This window comes from Puma concolor, chromosome B1 (assembly GCF_028749965.1).
Source record: "Puma concolor isolate L17-30 chromosome B1, mPumCon1.1.hap2, whole genome shotgun sequence".
NCBI lineage: Eukaryota > Metazoa > Chordata > Mammalia > Carnivora > Felidae > Puma > Puma concolor.
In genome coordinates, this window is record NC_141670.1 from 139,672,470 (window position 1) to 139,690,188 (window position 17,719).

The 17,719-nt window shown below is 40.1% G+C and overlaps 1 protein-coding gene across 4 annotated transcripts in view; it reads right to left on the bottom strand.

Annotated features, from left to right (window-relative positions):
- Positions 1-17,024, bottom strand: part of LOC112858758 (uncharacterized) — a 34,715-nt gene extending 17,691 nt beyond the window's left edge. For 2 of the 4 annotated variants that reach the window (XM_086704760.1, XM_086704759.1), the window contains exons 1-4: positions 16,877-17,024; positions 11,281-11,351; positions 6,736-6,832; positions 4,189-4,290 (exon numbers count right to left, since the gene is read on the bottom strand). In XM_086704760.1, coding sequence (XP_086560886.1) covers positions 4,189-4,290; positions 6,736-6,832; positions 11,281-11,351; positions 16,877-16,954 — 348 coding nt within the window. In that variant the 5' untranslated portion in view covers positions 16,955-17,024. The remainder of the gene's footprint in view (positions 1-4,188; positions 4,291-6,735; positions 6,833-11,280; positions 11,352-16,876) is intronic. The other 2 variants (XM_086704758.1, XM_086704761.1) reach the window with 2 other exon arrangements.
- Between the last annotated feature and the right edge of the window lie 695 nt (positions 17,025-17,719).

Consider the following 17,719-nt stretch of genomic DNA (forward strand, 5'->3'; position numbering starts at 1 on the left):
GTGTTAACTGCTTAAAATATGCATATTTTCATATGGTAACTAGTTTTTGGGGAGCTCTGTCAATAATATATTTTGGCTGTGTAGAATATGCAGAATTCTTCATAAAAAATTTATGAATTTAATATAAAAACATCTATCCTTAAGTATTTTTTAGGCATTGTGGTAGACACACCCTATGGTGACCCCCCAATGTATCACATCCTTGTAAACCACCCCTCCCCACCCCCAAGTGTGACTTGCTTCTAATTAAGAGAAGCAAAGGTGATGGGATGTCACTCTTGTGATTATGTCACATTATATAATATTTAGTAGACTGGAGTGAGAGAGATTCCTCTGCTGGTCTTGACAGGGAAGCAGCCATACTGAGGACAGCAACTGGCAAGGACCTGTTGTTGTCAGTTCCTAGGACCTGAGGGTGTCCCCTGGTCAATAGCCAGTAAAAAGCTGCATCCCTGGCACAGCTGTAAGGAACTGAATTTTGCAACAGGCTCTGAATGAGCCTGGAAGCCAAATCTTCCCCAGAGCTCCTGGATGAGAACACAGCCTGTCTAACAAACTCACTGAAACTTTGTGTGGACCCTGAGGAGAACTTGTTAAGTCCTGCCTGGATTCCTGACCCACAGAACCTGGGAGATAATAAATGTGTGCTGTTTTAGGCTGCTGATTTGTACTGATTTGTTAAATACATAATTAGAAAACTAAAACAGTTATACTGAGAATATTTTAATACGGAAAAGTTCATATACAGAGTGAACAGTATAATGCAGAGTGAACAGTATAACCCATCCCTATGCACCCATCACCGAGTATCGACACATGGCCAATCTTGTTTCATCTATACTACTACCAATTACCTCTTCCCCAAATGTATTGTTTCAAAGCACATCCCAGACATTCTATCATTTTAATCTGTAAATGCTTCAGTTTGTATCTCTAAAAGATATGGCCTCATTTTTCTTAAAAATAAAACTACAACATCATTATCATATCTATAAAAATGCCTTAATATCATCAAACATCCAGTTTGTAACAAATTTATAAAAAAAATCATAGTTGTTTTGTTTTTCAACATTTGTTTTGCTGATCCAGGATCCAAAGTCCGCATTTAGTTGATATGCATAAGTTTCTTTTAATCTGTGGATTCTCCTTAACTTTTTCCCCATTGCAATTTATTTGTTGAAGAAATTTGATTATTTGTCTTGTAGAGTTTCTCATATTCTGGATTTTGCTGATTGGACTGCTGTGTATCATTTAATGTGGTCACTGATCTCTCTATTTCCTGTAAACTGGTAGTTAGATATAAAGGCTTGGTCCTATTCAGGTTTGATGTTTTGGGCAAGCCTACTTCAGATGTGTGCTATATACTACTTACTGTGTGACATCAAGAAACACATAACTGATGACTGATTGTCTCCCTTATTGTGACCTTAGGAATAATCAATGGGTTTAGGTATTTAAAAAAAAATTTATTTTTTACATTTATTCACTTTTGAGAGACAGAGAGAGACAGAGCACAAGCGGGGGAGGGGCAGAGAGAGAGGGCAACACAGAATCTGAAGCAGGCTCCAGGTTCTGAGCTGTCAGCACAGAGCTGGATGTGGGGCTGGAACTCACAAACTGCAAGATCATGACCTGAGCTGAAGTTGGACGCTTAACTGACTGAGCCACCCAGGTGCCCCAGTGGGTTTAGGTATTTTGAGTCAGTTTCATTTCATTTACTATGAATTTCCCCATCAGCGTTTCACCTAATTTTTTTCAGTCATCAATGATCACTGCCTAGATCTATTATTACATTAGGGATTGTAAAATAGTGAAATTTATTACCTCTTCTTTGTTTATTAGCTGGAGTATTTCTATATTTGGTCTATATAAAGACCAAAAAAAAAAAAAAAAACCTTTTTCCCTATCAACTATTTGTTTTATCTGAAGTACAGTTCATATAAGAAAGTCAGAATAAATGGTTGAGCCTTTTATTTATTGGTTTTTGGAGTGATGAGGTGGATCCTTAGAATCTTCCAGAGCTGACTGACGAGGGATTATTCCCCCCCTTGATAGTATCTAGGAACTCAAGGAGTTTTAACATATATGATGTGTTACAATCCACTGCAGTTATTATTCTTTTTGATGTTCAGTTATTCCATTACTGACAAGTGTTAGCTACTTCAAGTTGGCTCCTAAAGTCTTTTGACAAGAGTACAGTGAACTTTGAAAGCTTCCTTTTTTCTGGTATGACAAAATGTTTCTGGCTTACATGTTTCCTGCCTGACATCTGCAATTAGGTCTTATTCTTTTTAGTGTAAAATGGTATTTAGAGACAATAATCTAGATGCTAAGGGGGCACACTGCTACTGGGTTGATCATTATTTCTAATGTTTTTCAATAGACAGCCTAGGAAATACTTTTATTTTTTATTTTTATGAGGTTTATTTATTTATTTTGAGAGAGAACAACGAGCAGAGAGAGAGGGAGAGAAATAATTACAAATCACGAGGGGCCTGATCTCACAAACTGCGAGATCATGCCCCGAGCCAAAATTAAGAGTTGGCACTCGACTGACTGAGCCACCCAGGTGCCCCATTATACTTTTTTTAAAAGAGAAAAAAGGATTGATATATTTTCAGTGAAAAAAATTTCAATATGTAACTTTCAATTAAAATTTTCAGTATTTAATTTTCTTTAAAATTTTTTTAAAATTTTCAAGTAAAATTTAGGATTATAAGGTTTCACTCAATTCTTTGATTTTATATTTGCAACTATTGCTGAAAACCTTGATTCCTAATGACATTAACTTGATTACTTAAAGTAATATATTTATATAAACCAATTTTAGAATAGCAACACCAATGTCATTATTAACAATGGGACACTTGAAAATAAAAACTTTAATATTTATTTTTTAGTTCTTTTGTCATTAGGGTATAATCTCACTAGGAATATACAAATTGTTGTTTCTTAAAGTCGGTTGAAATAAATTTTCACTGTCTTTTAAGTCATCAGCTCAATACACAATTAGGTTCTATGCTGACAGCTCAGAGCCAGGAGCCTTCTTTGGATTCTGTTTCCCTCTTTCTCTGCCCCTCATTCTCTGTCTCTTTCTCTCTCTCTTAAAAATAAATAAACATTAAAAAAAAAACCTATTAGATTTTTTTTTTTTGAGTTTTAGGGATTACTTTTTTAAAATAAAAAAAATTGTTATGGTAAGATATACAGAACAAAATTTACCACTGTAATGATTTAAAAAAATTTTTTTAAGTTTATTTATTTTGAGAGAGAGACAGCAAGAGTGAGCAGGGAGGGGCAGAGAGAGAGAGAGAGGGAGACAGAATCCCAAGCAGGCTCTGCACTGCCAGCTCAGAGCCTGATGTGGGGCTTGAACCCACAAACCATGAAATCATGACCTGAACGGAAATCAAGAGTTCAATGCTTAACCGACTGAGTCACCCAGACGCCCCTACAATTGTAATGATTTTTAACTGTACAGTTCAGTGGCATTAAGTATATTCACATTGTTGTGCAATTATTACCACCATCCATTTCCAGAACATTTTTCATCTTCCCAAACTGAAACTCTATACCCCTTAAACACCAATTCCTCCTCTTCCTTTCCCCCCAGGCTCTGGCAACTGTTGTTCTACTTTTTGTCCCTACAGATCTGACTTTAGGTACCTCATATAAATGGAATCACACAGTATTTGTCCTCTTGGGACTGTCTTATTTCACTCTAGGGACTATTTTTTAAAAATTTAATTTAATAGTATTCTATAATTATGTAAAATATTTACATGGTTCCAAAGTCAAATTTGCAAAATAAGTTTCATTCAGAAAGGCCTTGTTTCTATTCCTGCCCCTTAACCCTATGTAGGCAACCATTAAAATGTTTTTGATTTATCCTTTTCTTGCCCCCAATCTCCCTTTTTTTTTGACTATAAGCAAACAAATAAATATGTTTGTATTTACTCCCTCTTTCTTAAATGGCTGCATATAAGATTGGTAAACAAATAATGGTATACCATATATACTTTCTCTATCTTGCTTTATTCACTTACCAATATATTGAGGATATCATTCCTTATCATTATATAAGAATAGAAATCCTCAGTTCTCATCTTTACAGCTCTTATCTCCTAATTCCAAACTGATATTTCAGCTGTCATACAATGTTTAGGAGTACAGTTGGAGGTTACATACCATATACTTCCCTAATACTTGTTGAAAATCTGCAGCAACTGCATTTGAAGGAGAAAAATGTTCTTGTGACATCAAAGGATTTCTCAGAAAAGTGTCGCTAACCTAGGGACATTAATGGAAATGTTTAACCTGTGTAGATAATTTAACTGGAGAATTACAGAGCAAATGTTTATTTGAAGCAAAATCTGGCAGAAATGTGAAGTAAACGAATATTGTATTTCCGCACCGTTTCTAGCTTTTTGGTGGGAGAGTGTCCTTTCTAATTAAAGATGCAGTATCTGTGCTTGCTCAGTCTTCTCCACTGCTGCAGTACAGATCACAATCTCATGGAGTGAGACTGCAGATACCACTTGGAGCCTTTGGTATGTCTGAGGACTTGAGGGGAAGAGCAGATGTTCACCTCTGGGAGACAAAGAAAGATGGATGGCCATGATATTTTCTAAATAAATGTGTCCTCCTGCTCCTACCCTCAAAATCCACTCAACGATAACTAAACAATCCCAACTAAGTGTCATGATACTATCTTTCAAACCCTTATGGTTGTTAAAGGACATTTCAAAGTCTCAGGAAGGAATTCTTTCAATTGTACTCGATGTTGTATTCCCCAGAAGTAGTGGTAAAATTTATGTGGTTGGCAATTTGGTATCATCTGGTTTTGAAAAGGTGGTAAAGTTGGGATGTTTTGTCACAGTAGCAGAGAGAGAAAAAATTAGAGTATAGTCAGTTAAATGGCTAACAGTGTTTAGTATCTAGACTCTAGGGATTGTCAAGGCATATCTGAAGAGTGAATTACAGTTCTTATGATCCTTGATTCTATATGTGGTACAGTTTGAGTTGTATTAAAGCAAGATGGTACACTAAACAAATGAAATATATACATAATTCATGAATATGAATGGAAAATAACAATTAGTAACTATAGGATAGCTGACTAATTTTTCCATGAATATTTTTTATTATAATATTGTTCTGAATTAAAAATTTGTGCATAAAATTAAAGATTAGTATCATTTACTTTTTTTTTCTTTTTTCTTTTTTTTTTTAAATTTTTTTTTTCAACGTTTATTATTTTTTTGGGACAGAGAGAGACAGAGCATGAACGGGGGAGGGGCAGAGAGAGAGGGAGACACAGAATCGGAAACAGGCTCCAGGCTCTGAGCCATCAGCCCAGAGCCTGACGCGGGGCTCGAACTCATGGACGGCGAGATCGTGACCTGGCTGAAGTCGGACGCTTAACCGACTGCGCCACCCAGGCGCCCCTACTTTTTTTTTTCTTTAACATTTATTTATCTTTAAGAGACAGAGAGAGACAGAGCATGAGCAAGGGAGGGGCAGAGAGAGAGGGAGACACAGAGTCCGAAGCAGGCTCTAGGCTCTCAGCTGTCAGCACAGAGCCTGATGTGGGGCTCAAGCTCAAAAACTGTGAGATCATGACCTGAGCCGAAGTCGGACACTTAACCCACTGAGCCACCCAGGCGTGCCCTTTTTTAACATTTATTTTTGAGAGATAGAGACAGAGCATGAGCAAGGGAGGGGCAGAGAGAGAGAGGGAGAGTATCATTTACTTTTTTTTAAAGTTTACTTTATTTGAGAGAGAGAGAGAGTGAAAGAGTGAGAGAGTGAGCAAGCTGGGGAGCAGCAGAGAGAGAGAGGGAGAGAGAGAACCCCAAGCAGGCTCTGCACTGTCAGCATGGAGCCTGACAGAGGGCTTGATCTCACAAACAGTGAGATCATGACCTGAGATGGAATCAATAGTCGGATGCTTAACAGACTAAGCCACCCAGGTGCTCTAGTATCATTTACTCTTTACAATAAGAAACAAATGTACTATCTGGGCTGTAAAGTTACTCGAATAATGGGTTAGCCCTATTCTGTCTCTGAGACTGGCTTTTATAAAGTCTCCTTGGTGCTGGCTGGAGATCAAACTTGGGGTGATAATCAGCAACAGCTGATATCTATTGAGAAGGCTAATTAACCTTTAAGAAATTTATAAAATCTCATGAATGTATGTAAGTACATATACGTACGTGTTGTATTTACCATATTTTATATTTTCTGACAATTTTCAGTTAAAACTTCCCTAAAGATAGTACGTCTTGATTAAACAATTTTTTTCTTTTCATTTAACTCTTATAATTGATTCATATTTTCAACCAGAAGTGTCTTGTATATAATTACTTGTAAATTAAATACACATGCTATTGAAAAGGTATATTAAATATTAGTAAAGTTTAATTTCTCTTTTACAGAACAAGATAAACACAAGGAGAGAGCCTAATAGATCTGTGTGGATAGTCTTTGCAGACCTTGCTTTAGGGTCAAGGGAAGTGTGGAAACAGGGCAGATGAAGGATAGAGTCAAATCTCTGAAGGTAAAAAAAAAAAAAAAAAAAAAGAAATTTCTGAGGGTCATTAATAACTCTGCTTTATAGACAAATCAGTGATCTGCTTTTGGTTAGTGACACTATTACTAACACAGTATAAAACAGAGACCTCATAATTTCAATAACTGAAAAAAATCCTTAAAGTAGTGTAAGAAGTTACTTACGTTTTTAAGAAATGCAGATGGTGTTATAGTATCCAAGGCATTGTCTGTGGCACATAGGTAAGTGATTCCATCAATAAAGAGAGTATGGTAGACAAAGCTTTGAAAAGAATACATTCATTTACCTGATAACACTGAAGACATTAAGTACCCTCACAAAGAATATAATTTTGTTTTCAAGCTCTCATTAGTAGTATACAAGCTATATAGATAACTTTTTACAATAAGAATTAGAAAATCTTTCATATATGTGAAAAATTAAATTATGTTAAATAGAAACTATAAAATTTGAATATGTATTTAATATCGTATCAGTAAAAATGAAATACAATAAAGAGAAAACTCTATATTTAAAATGACTTTGAATTAAAAAAATTTTTAATGTTTATTTTTGAGAGAGAGACAGAGACAGAGACACAGCACGATGGGAGGAGGGGCAGAGAGAGAGAGGGAGACACAGAATCTGAAGCAGGCTCCAGGCTCTGAGCTGTTAGCACAGAACCAGAAGTGGGCTTGAATTCACGAACCATGAGATCATGACCTGAGCAGAAGTTGAATGCCCAAGGTACTGAGCCACCCAGGCACTCCTAAAGTGTCTCTGACAGAATCACTCATTCCAAGACTGAATCAAGATTCTCATCTTGATCAAATAGAAAATGCTATGTTCACTCATTTTTACTATCCCTCTATCTTTATTTTTTAAAAAAAATTTTAACATTTATTTATTATTGAGAGATAGAGAGAGACAGAACATGAGCATGGGAGGGGCAGAGAAAGGAGGAGACACTGAATATGAAGCAGGCTCCAGGCTCTGAGCTGTCAGCACAGAACCCGACTCGGGGATTGAACTCACAAACCGCGAGATCATGACCTGAGTCGAAGTCAGACGCTTAACTGACTGAACCACCCAGGTACCCCGATCCCTCTATCTTTAGGTAGACATATTTAATTTTGGTACTTCCTGGTTTTCTATTATGATAGATTAGAATTTAAAAGTTGTAAACTGTTAATACTAAATATTCTGAAGAACCAGATGAACTGGGGAGGGGAAATTAAACTCCCCTATAGTGTGCAAAAGTGTATCTGAGCTGAACTTTTGTGCTTTCTCAGAGTCACATATTAGCAAGCTAGAAGACTCTTGGAAAGTACCTCTATCTTTACTGCCCAACAATCCAGAAAATTTAAAAACATGGCAACAAAAACAGTTGCTTGGTCCCTAGACTTTCATCTAGTCATTTTGAACACTCTATATCCAAATGGTTAACAGGCAACAGACCTGGTCAAATGCTAAACTGGATATACACAAAAGTGATGAATCTTAGAAACAGGTAGAAAAGATAATCCCAGAGACAGCAAATGTAAGGCATGTGCCCTTTCAACGTAAATCCTTCATGTCTTATCATGAATACAACATGCTACATGTATATATATATCTGCTACAAATATATTTTTTTAAAATGTTCATTTATTTTTGAGACAGAGAGAGACAGAGCATGAACAGGGGAGGGTCAGAGAGAGAGGGAGACACAGAATCGGAAACAGGCTCCAGGCTCTGAGCTGTCAGCAGAGAGCCCGACGCGGGGCTCGAACTCACGGACCATGAGATCATGACCTGAGCCGAAGTCGGACGCTTAACCAACTGAGCCACCCAGGTGCCCCTGCTACAAATATTTTTAATGATGATATTGACTGATACATATAATCTCCACTTGGAAAATGTTTTTATTTCTAAATTGGGAGGAGTCTTTGTGGAAAAAAAGTTGCTAATTCTATCATCTCTCTGAAAGTTATATGTGTGATCTGAAGTAAATTGATATTGGATGTATGGGAGGAGATATTTTAATTTTATGCTTAGTATGTTATTACTGAGTAACATTCAGAAACCATCTTTAGGGGCACCTGGGTGGCTCAGTCAGTTAAGCGTCTGACTCTTAGTTTTGGGTTAGGTCATGATCTCATGTTGTGAGTTCAAGCCCCGTGTGGGGCTCTGTGCTGAGACTGAAGAGTCTGTTTCTGATTCTCTCTCTCGCTCTCTCTCTCTCTCCCCCCCCCCCCCGCCTCTGTCCCTTCCCTGCTCACACACACATACACTCTCTCTTTCAAAATAACAATAATAATAATAATAATAATGATAATAATAAAGATCACTTGTCTTAAAAAAAAAAAGAAAGAAATCTTTAAAAATTAAAAAACCCTGGGGCAGCTGGGTGGCTCCGTAGGTTAAGCATCTGACTTCGGCTCAGGTCATGATTTCACAGTTCATGAGTTTGAGCCCCATGTGGGGCTCTGTGCTGACAGCTCAGAGCCTGGAACCTGTTTTGGACTCTGTGTCTTTCTCTCTGCCCCTCCCTGCTCATTCTCTCTCTGCGCCCACCCCCCCCCAAATAAACAAACATTAAAAAGAAAAAGAATTTTAAAAGTTAAAAAACCTTGATTACCTGATGTTCAACATATACTGGTAACTAACAAAAGTGAGATGAGGAAAAGTGTGTATGATGTACTACCACTTATCTATCATTCTCATATTTTTTCCTAAGGAAAATGCACATATATATGCATGTGTCTCTTATAGGAAAAAAAGCAAAGAAAAAGAAAATGACAAACTAAAAACTTAAGTCAAAATGGTTACCTGTATAGGGGGAGAGGGAGAACAGTGCAGAGAGGAAAGAATAAAAATTAGACTTTTAAAAAAAATTTTTTTTAACATTTATTTATTTTTGAGACAGAGAGAGACAGAGCATGAACGGGGGAGGGTCAGAGAGAGGGAGACACAGAATCCGAAACAGGCTCCAGGCTCTGAGCTGTCAGCACAGAGCCCGACGCGGGGCTCGAACTCACGGACCGAGAGATCATGACCTGAGCCGAAGTCGGCCGCTTAACCGACTGAGCCACCCAGGCACCCCTAAAAATTAGACTTTTTGCAGGAAACTTGTTTTTTCAATTTGATTTTGGAATCACATATATGTTTTGCCTAATAATAAAATGCTATCAAATCAAACTTTAAGAGAGAAATGCTTAAAAATAAAAAACACAAAGACAAAAATGAACTTGACTTTGTATCAAGTAACCCAGACAAGAGATGATGGTGTGGTTCCTACGCTAATGGTGGAGGTGGTCAGGTTCTGGATATATTTGGAAGGTAAAGGCAACAGGATTTGCTGACGGGCTGGATTTGGATGTCAAAGAGACAAAAGTCGAGGATCAGAAAGGTTTCAGGCCTGAGGAACTGGAAAGGTGATATGTGGAAGACTGCAGGGGGAGGCTTGGTTTTGGACATAAGTTTGCAATGTCTATCAGATGTCCAACAGAGATGTGGAATAGGCAGCTGGATATATGAATCAGGAGTTCAGGAAGAGGTATTCAAAGGATTCAAATTAGAATGCACAATATAGGTAAGTAAATTGTAGATGACTAGATGAGAAAAGTGTCTTTTTGAAATCGCACTGGCTAAGAAGTGAAAACAAAATTAGAATATCACCATTTTACACAAGGAATATCAATGGCTGCTAGCATGGCAAAAGGAGACAGAAGCAGACACATGTACCATCTCATGAAAAAAACACCTACAGTCTTGCCATAGGGATCAAGCTTGTGGATTCAGCTGCCTGAAACATGGTATACTGCATTTTGAATATGCAATCGGCAATACCAGAGTGTGGGAAACTCTACACTCTACAGGTTCTTCAATGATAAATTGTAAGGAAAAGAAAGGGATGGAGAGGGAAAATATAGAGATTTAAAAGACACCAAAAGAAAAGAGCCGGCAGGATTAGGCACTCATGTTTGAGGCTGCCTATTTGGGTTGAGGCAATGAAGAAGCAGGGTGAGTAACTGCTATAGAAGCTGGAACACTGGTTGGTTTGGGGGAGAGGGAGAAAGCTGTGGATGGGACAGGGCACGTGGCCAAAAGTATTCTGTATTTTTGGCTTGGGTGGTAGCTGCATTTGGTGCGCAGGTTCCCTTGTAAAGCTTCATGAAGTTATCCTTTTGCTTGATGTGGTTTTTGTTTTTTGTATTTTGTTTTATTTTACAGTATAAAGGTTAAAAGAAACCTACTCTTGAAAAAAAACCAATGGTGAGTCTAAAAATAATAGACGCTCTCTTACTCTCCACCTGTTCTTTCACTAGCAAAATGTTTTCAAGACTGGCTTAGGCCATACCATGTAATGTCCCAAGTATAGCTTAGAGTGGTCTTATTAGAGATTTTTCAAGTGGAAGTTTCCTTTTTTATTAAAGAAATATTTTGGGTATACTAAAAAAGTATGAAGAATAAGATAATGAGAACACTTTAGACCTACCATCTGCTTAAAATGTTACAGATACCATAATGTCCCATGTATACCCTTCCCCAACTTCGTTTTTCTCCCTTCCCTTTGCAGAGGTAACCACTATCTTGAATTTGGTGTTAATCATTCTCATCTGATCTTATACTTTTACATATAGACGTTCTCTCTTCTGAAGGTTCAATCAAGAGCATGTGCAACCAACATTTTTTTCTCATGTCATTATTATTGCTAAAAAGCAGACCTTTATTAGAATGTAACTTACCTTCCCATCTGCATTATGGTCTTTGGCTCAGCTCTAAGAAGCACCAGTCGAAGCACTGTTGCCGCTGCTTCCTAAAAATAAATTATCAGCGTTTACTTTGTGGACGATTGTAGTGTCTTTCATTATGCCTCCTCCTAAATTTACCAATGTTCTCACTGGTTTATTAAAGAACAAGTGTTCATGAGGAGAACTAACGGGTAGTCATAATACATGGTGAAAGGCAAGTTATAAAATATTCATTTGAATCTGAAGGAAAATATTAAAATTACACAAATATATGTTGTGTGGATACTTACATGTGCAAATGCAGTTTGCTTAGAGTTACAGCTTACATATGGCTTTAAGGCTGGGAAGCACTATCTAATCAAGTATCTTTTCAGTGTCACTGAAATATGTAAAAATGTTAATGGGTTAAAAGTATTCAGCTCTTATTCTCTGAATATCCTAAGCAGTCTTTCTTTAAAGATAAAAATTTTTATCCAATATTATTTACTGATCTCTTTTTATGAAAGAAATAATTGCCAAGATCCCTTATTATCTGTTTCTTATAAGGCTCATTTTCTGGGGGAAAATGTGCAAGGTGTTAATGACTATCCAGAATATCTTAAATATAGTTAATTGTATGGAGTCCTATTAATTTACTTTAGAAGTGTGAAAGGAACCTGATAAGTTACCTAGGAAGACTTGAATAGTCACATTCCTAATTAGCTTTTCCATTTCCACAAAATGACACTTGAAATAAAAACTTTTGGGGAGGGAAAAACTTATTATTAATAGTAGAAAGTAAAACGTGAAATTCTTGGTAGTGCTTGAACAATCCAGGCGGTATTGTCCAGGGGAAAGATTTCCTATGAAACACAAAAAATTAAGGGGATATATAAACTTTCAGTTACTATATTATCATTACTGGAACATTCTCCTAGCTTTCACCAAGTGTCCTTTTTAGGTTATATAAACAAGGAAATCATAGCAAAATCTGAAATAAAGTGAATGGCAACATGAGGCAGGAACACGACTGACAAAGTACGCTCTAGCTCTATTTCTGGAATTACTGTGCTACACATCTTAAGAAAGTGACTTGTCTGGGTCTGTTTCCTCATGTGAAGAATGAAGGAATTGGGCAAGACGCTCTCTAGAGTCCTGTCCAACTCCAGGACCCTTTAACAGCAGCGGATTTGATCTCACAATAAGCTTTGGTAGATACTAATACTTTTCTAATGAATGTAAAATATTTGTGACATTAATATTTAGCACTGAGGAAAGACACGATAGACTGTTCCTTAAAGCTCCTTGTCACCCTTTTTCTTCCCCCTGGTCAGCTTTCTGCACAGCAGTCGTGCCAAACCTTTAATCCTCTCCTCTAATTGCATACTGGTCCAGCCCATTCCACTGTCTTACTTTCCTGCATGCTTCATAAAGAGAGGCCTTCGGCCTTATGAATTTCTTCAGCTTTCTGTCTCTCTCCCTCCTTAATTGTTTGTTTTTAAGTTTAGTTATTTTTGAGAGAGGGAGAGAGACAGTGATTAAAGGAGGGGCCGAGAGAAAGAGGGAGAGAGAGAGAGAATCCCAAGCAGGCTCTGCACTGTCAGTGTGGAGCCCAATGTGGGGCTTGAACCCACGAACTGTGAGATGATGACCTGAGCTGAAGTTGGACGCTTAACAGACTAAGCCACCTAGGTGCCTGTTTTTTTTTTTTTTTTTTTTTAAGGTTTATAGTTTTGAGAGACACAGAGATTGCAAGCAGGGGAGGAGCAGAAAGAGAGGGAGAGAGAGAATCCCCAGCAGGCTCTGTGCTGCCAGTGCAGAGCCCTACTTAGGGCTCGAACCCATGACCTGAGCTGACATCAAGAGTCAGACGCTTAACCTACTGAGCCACCCAGGTGCCCCAATTAGTTCTTTATGAGAACCTACTGTATACTATGGATCATACACTGCAAAGACAGAGATGACATTCCTTGTCTTGAAGGAATCTGATCAGAAAAAGATTCCAATTCAGCCTGGTAAGTAGTTTCTTAAAGGTACGTAAATTAGCCTAGGCATAGAGAAGGCTTCAAGGAAGAATTGAGACAAGTTTCAAAGTCCAGAAGAGGTTATATTACTAAAAAGTGGAGAAAAATGGGGTTCCAGGGAAAGGGAATGGAAGCTGCAAAGGGAGACCTTGGTAGATCAGCATGAAGTTCAGGGTAGCCAGAGCACAGGAATATTCAGGAAGAGAAGGAGGCAGTCATGGAAAAGCCCTACCACATAGGGCCCTGAATTTCAGGCTAAAGGAGTATGGACTTTACTCTGAATGTAATCAGATGCCACGGAATGATTTTAAGCAGGGGAGTGACTCATATTTGCTTTTTAGGAACAATCACTTGAGTAGCAGTGTGGAGGCCAGTTCTGAGAAGGATAAGGCTAAAGTCTGAGAGAGCATGCCTAAGAGGTATTTTTTTTTTCTTTTTTAAGAATTTTAGGGGCGCCTGGGTGGCGCAGTCGGTTAAGCGTCCGACTTCAACCAGGTCACGATCTCACGGTCCGTGAGTTCGAGCCCCGCGTCAGGCTCTGGGCTGATGGCTCGGAGCCTGGAGCCTGTTTCCGATTCTGTGTCTCCCTCTCTCTCTGCCCCTCCCCCGTTCATGCTCTGTCTCTCTCTGTCCCAAAAATAAATAAAAAACGTTGAAAAAAAAATTAAAAAAAAAAAAAAAGAATTTCATTTATTTATTTATTTATTTATTTACACAGAGGGTGCAAGTGAGCAATGGGCAGAGAGGGAGAGAGGGAAATTGAGAGAGAGAGAGAGACAGAGAGAGAGAGAGAGAGAGAGAGAGAGAAGCAGGGTTCACCCAAAGCAGGGCTCGAGTTTGTCTGATGCGGGAATCAAACTCACAAACTGTGAGATCATGACCTGAGCTGAAGTCAGATGCTTAACCGACTGAGCCATCCAGGCACCCAAGAAGCATTTTCTTTTTAAAAATTTTTTTTTTTTTTTCAACGTTTATTTATTTTTGGGACAGAGAGAGACAGAGCATGAACGGGGGAGGGGCAGAGAGAGAGGGAGACACAGAATCGGAAACAGGCTCCAGGCTCTGAGCCATCAGCCCAGAGCCTGACGTGGGGCTCGAACTCACGGACCGCGAGATCGTGACCTGGCTGAAGTCGGACGCTTAACCGACTGCGCCACCCAGGCGCCCCGCAAGAAGCATTTTCAATAACCCTGGTATCAGGGCCTAGAAGGTTCAGAAGCAAGGATTTGGTTTTAAGACATATACTGGAGATAGAACTAATAGAACACAATGACAAATGAACAAATGTAAAAGTGAAGAATGGGCAGTTGAAGAGGACTCTCCAGTTGCCAGCTTGAATGGCTCAGTAGAACTACTCAGCAAGGTGAGAAACAGATGAGGAGGAATCTTCTAGGAAAGATTATTAGCTCTGGACATGGTATGTTTGAATGTCTATTGGGCAATGTAACTGTGGAGAGAGATCACTCTGGAAGTGGACTTGGCAGTGGTCAAGGTAAAGGTGTCTACGGGTGTGAATGAATGTATCAGGTTAAAAGAGGATGGAAGTAAGAACCTTGAGCAACATAGCACTTCAGGGACTGGTAAAGAGAGCCAGGAAGGAGACCAAGTTCTCTGTCTCTATATCCAGACTCCTCCATTCCCCAAGAGAAAGAAGACATTCTTCTGTCCCAAGAGTCACATCTCCACTGCTATGCTGTATTCCATTCCGTTGAGCTCCTTCAGGGCTTACCGTACTAACTCCTTCTCTCTTAGATCTTCAACCTTTTCTCCTTCCCCTTAGCCTACATGCATTGAGAATCTTCCCTGTTTTGAAACATGAGGCCCCTTCCTGGATCACACTTCCTCAGCTTTCACTCTGTCTCCCTCCCTTTCTAAATTCTCGTAAAGATGGTCTAACTACACTCACCCTACTTCCTCATCTCCCAATCAGTTGGCCCAAAGCAGCCTGGCTTCCGCCTCTACCACTTCTTCCAAACTGCTAACTATGTGGTCACCAATCACCTGCTGATTGTAGAGTTCTAGGAGTACCTTTTAGATCTTGTTCAACTTCTTTGGGGTATAAAACATTCTTGTAACTCTCTTCCCTTGGCTTTCAGGGCACCACTGCCCTCATTTGGTGTCCCACTTCTCTATTTTGCTCCTGAACAGTGTTCTGCCTTTTGGTCCTTTTCTCTCCTCACTCCCATACTTTTCTTTTCCACCCCCTTCTACTATCCTCAACTGTTAGCCCTGACCCTCTGAGGGCTACCCTATTGGACATTTTTCGACTTAAATCTTTTGGGAATAAGGTGGATAAGGAAGTACATAAATAGATTGGTGTCTTCTAACAGGCAACAAAATCCAACCTGTCTCAAACTGTACTCTCTTCTCCTACATTCCCTCTGACTTCCTCCCTCACAATCCTCCTCCATCTGTCGTTTCAATCTTGTTTAATGCCACCTAAGAAAAAAATTTAACAAATCATCACATTGTACACCTTAAATTTACACACTGTCATACGTGAATTATGGCTCAGTAATTGTGGGGGAGAAAGATTAAAAAAAGAAAAACAAAGAAAAAAATGGAGAATCACCTTGGCATGACCCTATTCCCTTAGTTTTACAAAGTCTCTAGGATCTGCCCCCTCCTTCCCATTTGCACTGTCATTCGCCCTTACCTCAGGCCCTTAAAACTCCTAGAGAACAATACCATCCTAACTGGTTCTTTCCCCTTCAATCCACCTTCCATATTGTAACTAGACCAAGTTTTGTGGAAGATGAATCAGATCCTGCTATTAATGAATTTAATTGCTCAACAGGTTCCCCTACGATAAGAAAACAAACTAAATATAGGACTCTTCCTTAACTAACCTCTGCCGGCTTTCTTGACCTCATCTTTAGCCCTTACATACTGTGACCCTGTGCTCTAGCCACACTGAGGTTCTTGAGGTTCCAACACACTATGCTGTTCCATCTGAATGCAGGAGTCCCCATTTCCCTTTCCCGTCCCAGGCTAACACTAACTCTCAGAAGGCTTCTATGCCAAGCACCCTAATATCACCTCCGCTGTGGTCAGCAAGCGGCCACCCATCCTGAGTGCTACAGACGCAATCCCGACCTATCTCCACTGGCAGACTTTTTACACTGTAGGACAAACTGTATATAGCCCATGGTCATAAAGAGACAACGAGCTCATCAATGGGCAACTCCGGGTCCCGTTTTCTCTTCAAATAACACCTTTACCAAATAACACATGTTCAATAAGTGTGTTTTGAACTGCAAGTCATTTCTCCGCGGGGGAGAGAAAATCTTTTTAAGGGTCTCCGGAATTGCAGCAGCACGTGGCTACTAATCACGGCCAAATGGGTCGCGCGCACCACCAACCCCAACCCCCAGGCGGCGCACGTGTGGCTCCGCAGTTCGGAAGCGCGGCGGCGCTCGCCCGGGATTCACCGCCTCCCAGAAGCAGGCCTTTCTCGGGGCGGTGCCTCTCGTCCCCAGTGCAGGCTCCCAGCCGCCCGGCAGCGCAGCGTCCTGAAGGGCGGACCCGGCAGGCGCCACCCTTGAAGTGCGGAACCTGCCAAGGCGGAGGTCCGGACCCAGGGGTACCTGATAGGAGCCGCCGGTCAGGGACAGCTCCGCTAGGACCGCTCGGCCATTAGCAATACAGCTGTAGGTGATCGTCATGGCGGGCGGGCCAGTTAAAAAAAAACCTCCCGCCTCACCTAACCGCCCGACACAGCCTCGGGGCCGTACCTGGGGCGGGGATCCGGGCGGTGCTTGCGCAGGCGCGAGGAGCGATCGATTGGCGAGGAGGGTGGGGGGCCGTCCCTGGTCTGGGCAGAGCCTATGAGGAGACGGGGGCGGGGTTTCGTAAAAAGCGGGCTTTGGGTGAGTGAAAAGTTTCTCCTTCGTCGTTATCCTCAACATCTTTTGGTGAGAGCAATTTTACTTCACAGTACTTACCTACCTATGATTCATTCACAGTCTACGACGTGTAAAGTATAGCCCTTGACTTAAAATACACCAACTCAGCAAGTATTTGTTGAAACCCCACAGTGCAGGCCCTGGCCCCTGGCGTTGGGAGTTCGTATTCTGCAAGTGGTTACAGAGGCACAGGCAGGCAGACGCCAATCTCAAGTGGCATGTGTGTGCCGCGGAGGAAAGATAAACTGAGTTGCAGAAGCTGGAGTGGAGGCAGCTAATTGTCCTTGGCAGAGGGAGCAAAGCTTCCAGTGTCCTTCTGATTTAGGGGGGGTTGATATTCTCTAAGTGGGGAAGGACAGGACAGTTAACAGAGGGAACTGCTTCTGTCAAGGGTTTAGAGTGGCACGTGGGTTTAGGGAATGCATAGGAGTGAGTGTGGTAGGGTTGGGTAGGAGGTGAGAGGGTAGGAGTGGTAGAATGACTTGTTATCCTAGATCTTGAGTTCCCTGAAAAGACTTTTTTAAA